Here is a 12,295-nt window from a genome sequence, read left to right as displayed (position 1 = left end):
GTGCCCATAGTGTGCCTAAAGCGCATCACTCCATGGGTTTATCAATTTCATTGCAATCGTGACACACCAACCTATCTGGCCCAGTTCAGGCCCAGTTATGAGTTATTAACTTGGCTGAGACTTGGCCCAGATATGGTCTGTGTTTGGCCCTTGTCTGGAAGCCAGATTTGGTCCAGTCATGTACCATAATTCACTGCGGCATGTGGGCCAAGCAAAACCTGATTGTGTGGGCCAGAGCTGGGCCAGAGAAATTTTGCTATGTGGGTTTAAACGTTCACACTTCACAGGTTAACACATCCCAGCCCACCCCTGCTGTGGCTATTGTAAGGTAGTGTTTTGGAACTAATTACCAATGTTTTAAGGACGCACACATTAATTTAAGTCCTTAAAAAGTGATTATATAAACGGGTCGCATCACCACACACACGCACTGTTAAAGGGGCTGCCACGCCACTGCTAACGTGAGCAGACTTCTGACGTGGAAATGTATGACGAAGTTCAAAAGTAAAAAATATAATAAAGAAAAACGAGGACAATATTTATTTTTTAGGTATATGGGGCTTCTATGGTTATGCATGATTATTAAGATATTTTCTGTATTTAGTAACATTTAACAAATACTGTACTGTAAACACACAGCTTTTGCTGCTCTAATTGACTTAACGCTGAAATCAATTAATGTTTACATTTAAATGAGTCTCGTCGTCATTCTGTCACCATGGCAACTTGAATTGGTTTAAACATCCTCACAACTGTCTATAAAGTAATCAGTGCTGATCATCGCGCTACAAACTTCTGCACAAATCTCCCTTGGCAAAGTTTCAGCAGTTTGAGAAGTGTTTGAAGTTGTTCGTGATGACTCTGCGGCGCTCGAGAAGAACCAGGACGCGCCCCGGGCACCTGAAGGACTTCCTGCTGGAGCGCGTCTCTTCCTCTGAGGAGCCAGCAGCGGCGGCCAGGCCGGACACCTGCAGCTCGTCGGACACTTCCCTGGAAGAGAGGTACCTGAGGAACGCGGCTGTTCTTCCTGTCCTCCGTCCCGCAGCATCAGTCTCCTCCTCAGCGGGTGAGTGTCCACAGGAGGAGCCCCTCTCCATCCACGGTCGGAGTGTGCAGGACTTTCAGCAGATCTACTGCAGTGTGATGGGCTCCACCAAGAAGAGACGCGCTAGCCGATACAGCCTTCAGCAAGGACTCGAGATCAAGCAGCGGCTCTGGGAGAAGCTGGACCGGCCTGCACTGCTGGAGACTGAGCAACCAGATGGACGTGTGATCATCACGGAGAGCAGTTCCGAGTCCAGCGTCGCTCCTAGATTCAGGGTGGACATCAGCAGAGAGCCACTGCCCAAGGAGCCCCGGAGGAAGAAGCCCAGGCACTGAGCCATACTAGTGCCAGATGAAGGATCAAGGGCTCGTATGTACATACTGTATATATTGTATATAGTTATAGAATAAGTTTGCATGACATAAAATTTTAATTTTCATTCAAGTTTTATCACATTGCTGGATGTTTTGGTGACGGTCAGTGCTGCTGATATTCGGCTCTCAGGTTGTTGGGTTCTTTTGGATGGTTTGCTGGATGTTGACATGCGTTAAGCAAGGTTGTCTAGGTGGTTTCTTGTGTGTTGCTGGTCTCCTCTGAGTGGTTTTTGGCACATTAGTGGTTGTTAGTTGTTAGTGTTGGCTGTTGGGTTAGGGTAGGTTAGGGTCCCTCACACGGTTTGCAGCTTGACGTGCTGTGAGGGCTTGTGTGCATCAGTGATGCTGAGAGCTACGCCACTGGTACTTCACAGCTACCGGTAGGGTCACCCATAGTGGACAGGTCTCAGCTGAGATGCCCGACCAAGACAAACCACCTGATTCTGGACAGCAGGAGATGACAGCCTGATGCTCCAGACAGAAGATGCCACCTGAATGGCCAAAAGAAACTACAAAATCACACACACAAACACACACACACACACGCACACACACACACACACACACACACACACACACACACACACACACACACACACACACACAGACATATATATATATATATATATATATATATATATATATATATATATATATATATATATATATATATATATATATATATATATATATATATATGTTTATATATATATATATATATATATATATATATATATATATATATATATATATATATATATATATATATATATATATATATATATATAACAAGCCCTCACAGCATATATAACACACACATGTTCAAAAAATAATAATTAATAAAATATTTTACATTTTTGGAAAAAAATAAACTTTTTAGTGTCTTAAAATGAGTCAACTTTCAGTAAAACACATGTATGAAATTTCATTATTTATTTGTTTATTTAACCAAACATGTAATACTTACGGCCCTGGGGAAAGTGACCTAATTAATTGATTTAATGCTAATTTTTGGCACAAATTTTATGTTAAATGTCATAAAACTGACTCAGAAATAACCACTGAAAGAAGATTTCAGTTCACTGTTGTTAAAAGTGAAAAGAAGTGAGCAGGTAAACATTTACAAAAATAGTCTACAATACAAATAAATTCATACAGATTTAAATGGCACAAAAGTGTGTACATTTTGACTAAATTATTATCTGTGTGAACTATTCCTTTATTTCAAAGAATATAGTTTATTGTATTTTAATTGCATTTTAATATAAAAAAATGTGATTTATTTTTCAAATGAGAATAATCCTGAAAATAAGAATCTAAATCTTCCAGTAGGTGGTAGTAAAGTCTGATGAATGAGATGATTCGGTCAAACAACTGAATCATTCAAACAAAGAGGTAAACTGCTGTCTGGACTCTTTAAAACATGCATTCATGACACACTAAATATCTGATGTGACTATTAAGGTCATGTTTAATGCAATTCTCAGTACTTTTTCAAAAAAATTAATTTGATCTAATTTACAATAGGACTGCACAATATGTCGTTGTATCATCGATGTCGCAATGTGCGAGTCCGTAATAGTCAAAATGTGATTGGGATAATAGTTGACCAAACATTACAGTTAACAACATTCTGGAGTCATTCCAACTTTAAATCCTAAATGTTTATTATTTGCATGTGTTTTTAAGGCCTGTGACTGTGTAAGCATTTCCAGCAAATTGAAGCTATTTGGACACAGCAAATTAAATGTGTACAGCTTAAAGATTAATTGTACATTATATAAATATTTACTCAATGAAAACGATACAGGATTATTATTATTATTATACGGTGGTGATTTAAATTGTGTTGCTGAATAATGTTTAACTGCCTAGACCACAGGTGTCAAACTCAGTTCCAAAAGGGCCGCAGCTCTGCACAGTTTAGTTCCAACCCTAATTAAACACACCTGATCAAACTAATTGAGTCCTTCAGGCTTGTTTGAAACCTACAGGTAATTGTGTTGGAGCAGGGTTGGAACTAAACTGTGCAGGGCTTCGCCCCTCCAGGAATTGAGTTTGACACCCCTGGCCTAGACAATCCTAAATGATTGTTGATTTGTATTTCTTGTATTAAATTTGCTTGAAGTATTTTTATTTACTATATTACTACTACTATTAGTGAGGAGCGAAGCCAGAAATGTCAAAATAAGTGGAACTTGCTGAAATAGGATTGGGCCTTAGTGCCTACTCTTAAACTAAGTGTATAATAACTAGTTTCTTATATTTATAATAATTAATAATGTAGTCATTGATTTAACAAGTGACAATTTTGAGTATTAATCCTCATTTTTAAATGAATAAATTGCAAAATGTGCAGAGAATCTGAAATCATTCACTTTGTCTTGAGGCAAGTAGAACACTAACCTTGTCGTTCAGCAATAAACATATAAATATAAGTCAAAGTCAGCTTTATTGTCAATTTAAATACATGTACAGGAAACACAGAGAATCATATTGTGTTACTCTCAGACCCTAGATGAATAACATATAATATTAAAATGAATAGTAGAATTTTAAAAATAAATTACCATAAATTCATATGCACATATAATATCATTTAAAAATGTAGGCAAAAATAAAAAATTGTAAACAATACATTTACACTTAAGTGCCCATATAAGCATTTTTAAACTGATTCTGATACTACTCTTCTGCAAATAAGATCAATAAATGTCCTGTTAAATCTTGCAGACTTTTGAACAAGATTACTACACTACAAAATTACCATGAAACTACCAAAATAAGGGATTTCATTAAATGCTGAAAACAAGTTAAACCAGATAAATATATTATCATTAGGGCTGTCAAATGATAAAAAAATTAACGTAATTAATCACACTTTTTTTGTTATTAATCATGATTAATCACAAAATGGCATATTTATTACAGAAATGCATGGAAGTGCCATTTGAATTTCAAAACAATCAATGCCAATAACAAACAAAAGTGATTTCCATGTTGGATTCTAAGTGGACTGTGAATGAGAGTGAACTGCTGAACTTCAGTTAAAGTCTAAAGATTAAAAATGAAACACCCGAAATCGCATCAAACTCTGGAGGAAACGCAAGATAGCCTGGTGATGCGACATTAATTGTTTTATACTAAAACCTTCCTTCTAAAAGTGTGTCCTTTCCCTTATCTAAATTTCTTTGCATGGTAAACAAACGCAGGGCCAGAGTAAGCTTAACTGATGCTCTACACTGTAAAAAATATCCGTTATTTTAACGGTAAAAGTCTGTACAATCTACAGTGAAAACCTGTTAAACGATTAACAGCTTATTTCAGTGTAAAATACGGAAAATAGCTGTAACAGATCTAACCTTCGTTTTCGAGAAACTAATCAAAGTGTCTAAAATCTAACCACACACCCTCATTCACTAGTCCCTAAATTAGTTAATTAGTTTAGTCCACTAGACAAAGTGAATGACCACAAATAAGTGAATTGATGAACACCTGCAGCTAACAAGCACAATCACTGAAGAAAAGAACAAGAAATAAAACTACAGACACAGCCTCGCACCAAACCAACTGAATTAAAACAGAGAATTAAACAACTCCATTAAATAACAGCATTAGCAGCTTCACTTATTACAGTTTGACTTCAGTTCTCTCATATCTGCAAGAATATTTGATAATGAACAGAGGTTTATAATTTTAATAAAAATTTTTTGATTTTGACCTCTCCATCATGGAGATCAGAGACTGCTTTAGTTGAGCTCTTGGACTGTTACTCTTATATCTTAATGTTTCTCTGGCTGTCAATTGTGTTTCTGAAACTCATCAGTTATAGCAAGAAATGTGAAGAAATTTTGATGTACTTATTGCAAATGAATTTCCTAAATCATAAAAAAGTTGCAAGTTATTCAATTAAATTTATGTGATGTTATTTGGGACAGTAGTACAGCTTCCAGAAGGATCACAAACAATTATGAAGGAATTAATAATTATTTTAGCTACTCATTTGCGACACACAGACATTAAGAATAAGGATATGAACCTCAACCATGGTTGCTAAAAAAAAAAAAAAGCTGCTAAATATACTCATTCCGCAATGCATGCTGGGTACCAGCACATTACAAAACTCCCAGCATGCATTGCAGCTTGAATAAATTATGCAGCTTTATGCTCTTAAAATATCTTTCTTTGTTCTGGGTTGTTTTTTTATTTGATTTTGATTTTTTTGTTTTTCACCATTATTGAGATTCAAAGACTAATTGTTGATGTCTGTGTGTTTTTGAGTTCTGCCATAGTTGAAACATTCTTATTGTAAATGGTGTATTTAGACCTGTTAAACTGTCATTTATTGCTGAAGCTCCAGTGGTTTCACTTGCGTATAATTTTAAATTTTTACACCTAACATGATATTCAACAAGAAGACAAGGGTCTTGCTTTGATACGCTAGTTAATCTCATCAGACTTAATGTTATACTTTATTTTGCTTCCTCTTGCTATACAAATAAAGTTATTAACACAATTAGTCATAGCAACCAAAAATAAAACCCTTTTTTTTTTTTTTTTTTAATCAAGGAGTTGAAGATCCCAACTAAAGCAAACTCTGTCCTCCGTCATGGTGACTTCAAATGAACAACAAAAAATTCATTAAGAGCTTTTGTTCACATGACAGAAATAAAGTGAAAGGTCAGTAATAAGTGAAGCTCCTAATGTTTGTGGAGTTGTTTATTGATCTCTGCTGAGATCTTGAGAAATTACATTTTATTGTGTAATTTGTTTTATTTTTGTTAATTATTATTTTATTAAGAGTTTTATTCTCAGTTGATTTCATCTTTAATTTTGGCTGTAATTTGTGTTATTTGGTCTTGTTCTTTCTTTCAGTGATTCTGCTGTTAACAGATGTTCATCAATAATTCTCGATCCTCCTCTAATTAGTCACTTAATTATTTCATTAACTTTCTCACTGTCTGAGTGTTCAACCCTCTGTAGTAAGGACACTAGTGAGGATTTTGCTCGGGGATTTAAGGGGTTAAATGTGTTTGACAAAAAATTACAGACTGTGGAATGTATTTTTAACAGAAACATTCTGTAAACTGAATTTACGAATGTAAAATGTTGAAAACAGTAGATTACTGGCAACCACAGCTGCCAGTATTTTTTTGTAAAATCAAGAAAAACAACAGCAAAATACTGTAAAACATTTTTGTGTCACCATTGTGGTGGATAGTAGTGTCTGTGTGCAAGTCCAAGATGAACTAAGAGAAATCTGATGGTATGCTGCATCTTCTTTTGTTTAAATGTAACTGTGTAGTTACTAATGCAGTGAAAATCTGTTTGTTAATTACAATCACACTTGAGTATAATAATGCATTTAATGACTTTACATTATTTAAAAAGTTTTTTGTAGTGAACTGATGTACAACGGTTCTCAATATCAATATGCTCAGATATATTACTTAGACATTTAAAATATTGATTTTAATGCCAGTAAATTCCAATTAAAATGTAGTTGTTTTCTGCAAATATAAATAATTAACTCAAAGGTTTGTAAATTATCATTGCATCAGTTAATTAATACATTTTTCTTTTGTTAAAAATACAATTTTTTTCTGTAAAAACTATTTAATTAAAAAAATCTGTATTTTTTACAAAAAAGTTCTGGCAACCATAGCTGCCAGTATTTTTCCATAAATTTTACAGAATTTTTTTTACAGTGTAGGCAAACGGCAACCGTGCTGCCCTCAACCCAAAAGTAACCAGTTTGCAGATGAATATAAGGACCGCCTAGGTTGCCTATATGCACCCTCCATCCCTAAACACACGTCGACTACAGGAAAGCAAAAAAACAAAAACAAATAGCAACTGCGTTATTTTTTTTTAAACGCGTTAAATGTTTCAAATTAATCACATGCATTAACGTGCAAATTTTGACAGCGCTAATTATTATAATACTCATTATTAATACTCATTTGTCGCTTTATAACTTATAATGTTCTTGACCAGCAGATCAGAATAGTCAGCTGGACAGCACTTAGTTTCATTTTAAAGCTGCTGCCTCAATCAAATCAAGTCTAAAACAAAAGCGCTCATCAGCATAAAGTGCAACAGTTGGACAGTTCCATTTTGTGCAATAGTAGGGGGACTTTAAATTTGATTGACAAACTTAGAATAACTAAAGGATGCTGTTAATCATCGACATTCAATATCATTCATATTCCACCTTACATTCATTACATGTTTTCAATAAAGAATTTTAGGCTTTAAAATATTTTTGTCTCACTGGGCCACCCTTAATCTGAGTGTGCCAGTGCCACCCTGGCCCTTATGTAGCCTCGCCACTGTTATTAGTTATTACTATATAGTACTATTTACCTGGTTTTTATAGTCTTGGCTCTTCACCCTGAATAATTCCGCTTTTGTGTCTATCTTTGTGTGCAGGAGAAGCATTGGTGGAGGTGTTGGAGCTGGAGCTGGAGGCAGTGGAAGCACAGATCTGTGACCTCGAGATGAAGCGGGCATAGCTTTGGGAACAATGGGCCTCAATTGACGTCTCCCGGGCTGCTGCTCGCTTATCTGATTTAAGTGTGTGATACAATCTCAACACTCCATCCGCCTCAACCCCTTGTGTTTCTCTGTCCAGGCCCAGCGCACCGGGGATGCGGCACACTCAGGTGTGGTTTACTCCAGCACAGGCCCCTGGGTGCAGCAGCGTCACAACATGAGTCAGGACCTGGTGCAGGGGCTCTCCTCCGCTGCTGCCTCCGGTGTTCGAGATCCCTTCAAAGAACCGATTTGCCCCCTCCACAAGATGGGACGCGGCGTCACAATCATTGGCAATTCCATCGTTCGTCACGTCCTCACTGCATCCATAAAGGTAACAATGTAAGCACCCACTGCTTTCCTGGTGCTCATGTTTAGGATGTTTCTTCTAAGGTACCTGCTATCCTGAGATCTATCCTGAAAATACTGGAACAAGCCGTTTCTGCCCAATTATGCTGCCATCTGCAGATGGACACTGTTTTTGAAGTGTTTCAGGCCTCATCACAGTACAGAAACAGCGTTAGTGAAAATAACCAACAATTTACTTTTAGCTGCCCGATGCTGCATCTCATTACTAGTTTTACTTGATCTCAGGGCTGCATTTAACATCATCGATCACAATATTGTCATAGATTGCATAAAATCTACAGGTGACCAGGGACAGGCTTTACAATGGTTTAAGTCAGTGGTCTCAAACTCAATTCCTAGAGGGCCACAGCTCTGCATAGTTTAGCTCCAACCACATTCAACTCAGAACTGCTTAAATAAATGGACAGCTTTCACAAGTCAGGCTAGTAAAGAATGGGGTGCTCAAGGATCAGTTTTAGGCCCTTTGCTGTTTACAATATACATGCCAACCCTGGGAGACATTATTAGAAGACACTGGATCAGCTTTCACTGCTATGCAGATGATACTAAATTATATATTTCAACTAAACCTGATGAGATGTCTGAACTGTTTAAGCTAACTGAGTGTTTTAAAGATGTTAAAGACTGGATGACCAACAAAGTTTTTTCTCCTAAATTTAGATAAAACAAAAGTATTACTTATTGAGCCAAACTCCTGTACACAACAGATCTCACAACTTGACCTGCAATTGGAGGGATACTAAGTTAGCGTTACCTCTGCTATAAAAGATCTGGCTGTCATATTAGACAGCAACTTAACTTTTGAAAACCAAATCTCCCATGTTTTCTTTCATCTGAGAAATATTGCTAAGTTAAGAAGCTCCATCTCAGATGCAGAAAAGCTAGTTCTTGTGTTTATGACTTCTAGGCTGGATTACTGTAATGCAGACATCCCAAGCCTCTTAGAAGCTCCGGGAGTATCCCACAACTGCATAGTGACTCCGCAAATGAATTAATAAAATCGCGCATCTCTCACCAAGTCCTTAAATACGTTGCACACTCCTCTCCACTGCATCCCTCCCAGCTCTTCAGGTATGTCGAGTGCAACTCACCCCCACCGCTCTTCAGGTATGTCTTGCGTGCACACGCCCTTACTCAGATTCGTCGCTCACCACCAACCCTGGTAAAGCATACTCTTAATGCCTCACATAATGGTATGATGCATGAATGTGCTCCACGCAGGTGAGTGGGCTTGACAGACCACCTGTAGGACACTCTCCTCTCTTAATGCACCAGGCATTTTGTTAGAAATACATGTATGCTTTATATGTTTGTTTTTATGTTATGTTTATTTTTTTTTTTTTTTTTCAGCTACAATAAAAGCCAGTTTTTAGTTCTGTTAAGTAATAAGTTATGCGGATATAAAGTGTAACATACACTATATCAGTTAAAACATAAGGCCGTGGAAGATTTTTTCATCCATATTTGAAATTTTGTGTCATAAAAGTAATTTTAAACAAAAAGAAAACAATGTACTTGCGAATGGCTCACGTTTTCATTATTTTTTATTTATGACAATGTGAACTCAAATCTGACTTTATATCTCTCCAGTTACAGGCTTCAGGCATGAAATGTGTAAAAAAGGCTGAATAAAATGTAGAGATCAGTTTAAAATGAATAACAATAAGCTGTTTGTCTCTTCAGGCTGAGAATCATGAATAATGCTGCTGAAGATCAACAGGTTTCTCTCACTTGTCGAATGTCTTCTTTCAGGTAATGATCCTGCTGTTTCCATCATTCAGCATGTTTAGTGAGATCCAGAAGTAGATTCTGTTGTTTTGTCATTGCAGATTGTGGAGGAAGCTCCTACAAGAAGCTTGAGTTTGATCCAGAATGGCTGACCATCTTGAAAGCGACAGACAACCTTCAAAAACCATCCGCCAGTTTCTGGAACCCTCTGTTGGACAACACAGCAGACACAAAACACATAACAACGATTTACTGATAGCTTTCTGATACTACTGTACCCTTTTCACAAGCCTGACGTGTTTAGCTGTCTTCGACATCTGAAATCCTTAAAAGATTTTAACATTTAGATTTTTTTTAAAAACAAATGAACATTTATATGTGTTTATGAATGTATCATATCATCTTGCTTCGACTTACAAAAAATGAATTATCGCTTGTGCCATGTGTTTCCAATGCAGCGTCTACGAGGCTGAGAGTAAAATTAATGTTATTCTCTCCTCTGGCTGCTGTCATCAGTCGCACACTAGTTTTTTCCTTTTCTGAAAGTCTTTATAACACCATTGTGGAGTTTGTCTTTTATTATTTTACTAAGTTATTTGTTGTACTCACTCTCCCATTCACTGCGCTCTAAGTTTTCCCTACTATGACGACAGAAATGTGAAAAGGGTCTATTGACAACTTTGGCTTAAAAGAATAGTTCACCCGAAAATGAAAATTACCCCAACATTTACTCCATCATACAGTATACCCTCAAGTCAGACTCAGGTCAGGTGTATAAATGTTTATGGGGGGATTTTTATTTTTGGGTGACATATTTGTTTAACTCATCCCAGTTCATCCCAGTAGATGTAACACATTTACATGACATGCGCAATAAAATAAGGTCAAATTACTGTATTCATCTGAACTGAGGTCACGATAGTCAGTACTTTACACATGAATTCATTTCTATTTCTAAGTAGTTTAGCATCCTGTTCTTCTTCTTTCAGGTGGGAGTGCAGTCCTTCAGACAGACATCTACATCCAGGTGGGCAGAGCGGACAGGCTTACAGGGAGAAGATTTTCAGCTTTCAGAAGAACTGCATTTATCAGAATTAAACATGCAAGACATTTTAAATGACTTTATCGTCAAATTTGCTCAAGTTAAAATATTCTTGTTAAATAAAACTGTTCATTAAAAAAAAGAAAGAAAAAAGTCAATAATTCTGCTTGCTCCAAGCTATTTAATATTGTAATATAATGCTACAAAAGCTTTTTTATTTCAGGTTTATCAGCTATTTGAATATTTTAATCATCAAAGAATAAAAAAAAAACTACACAAATGCTAATAAATATTGATAATAATAGTAATGATAATAATAATAGATATAATAATAATAATAATAATAATAATAATAATAATAATAATAATAATAATAATAATAATAATAATAATAATAATAATTGGACTGTTTTTGCTGTGCTTTGGAGCAAATGCAGGTTTGGTGAGCAGAAGAGACTTCTTTAAAAAGTTAGCTTAATAGATAGTGTGTTTTTCCTATAAAAAATTGATTGTCAAAATAAAAAAAAATAGATTTTGATAATTTTAGATATTGTAAATTTCTCTTTTTAATTTGTCATTATTATTGTTTTATTTTGTAAAATTTTGTTAAGTTATTTTGTTAGAAGTATAATATAGTATAGTATATTATCAGGATTTCAGACATGCTCATTTTAGTCAACACGATACTAATGTTTTACAGTAGCTTTAGAGGAGTTACAGTAAGTAGTCAGTTTACTAACCTTGCTTTTCAGTCACAATTCATTTTTCTGACAGTGGCTGATTAAAAATGCTCTAAATGACAATATTTTTATTTGAAATGTTAAAGAAATGTTATCAGACCTTTATAGAATAAAATGCCTATTAACATTTAACTTAAACCCAAAAATCCAGAGAAAGTTCTTGGTCTCTTATTTCTTCTGCCACAACTGTATTTAAATGGGATTATTATCATTATTATAAATAAAGACCATTCATTATTAGCATCATTAAATATAACATCAAACCAAAATACTAAATAAAACAAATGTAACTAAAATTTAAATAAATAAATAGTAAAAAATAAAACACTTTAAGCAAATATTTTGGGTTTAAGAGGTACAACTAAGAGTAGTGATTCCTTTATTAAATGACAAATTTATGCATGGATCACTAAATATTTTCAGAATCAATAAATTATTAATAATTTTACTGCCGCTTTTTTAC

The 12,295-nt window shown here is 35.3% G+C and overlaps 1 protein-coding gene across 5 annotated transcripts; it reads left to right on the top strand.

Moving 5' to 3' along the window:
• Window positions 1–531: 531 nt before the first annotated feature.
• On the top strand, window positions 532–10,943 carry LOC147836167 (uncharacterized). 5 transcript variants are annotated; one of them, XM_087262059.1, is made up of 5 exons: window positions 532–1,414; window positions 5,989–6,099; window positions 7,852–8,287; window positions 10,006–10,074; window positions 10,152–10,943. In XM_087262059.1, exon 1 carries the CDS (start codon window positions 856–858, stop codon window positions 1,378–1,380), a length of 525 nt encoding a protein of 174 aa, XP_087118185.1. In that variant the 5' UTR covers window positions 532–855; the 3' UTR covers window positions 1,381–1,414; window positions 5,989–6,099; window positions 7,852–8,287; window positions 10,006–10,074; window positions 10,152–10,943. The 5 variants fall into 5 exon arrangements, with proteins under 5 accessions (XP_087118185.1, XP_087118186.1, XP_087118182.1 ...); XM_087262060.1 differs by having other exon boundaries at window positions 9,230–10,074; XM_087262056.1 differs by lacking the exon at window positions 5,989–6,099.
• The last annotated feature ends 1,352 nt before the right edge of the window (window positions 10,944–12,295 follow it).

This window comes from Danio rerio, chromosome 7 (genome assembly GCF_052040795.2).
Source record: "Danio rerio strain M-AB ecotype USA chromosome 7, GRCz13ab, whole genome shotgun sequence".
Classification (NCBI taxonomy): domain Eukaryota; kingdom Metazoa; phylum Chordata; class Actinopteri; order Cypriniformes; family Danionidae; genus Danio; species Danio rerio.
This window is presented reverse-complemented; position numbering and strand designations above follow the sequence as displayed.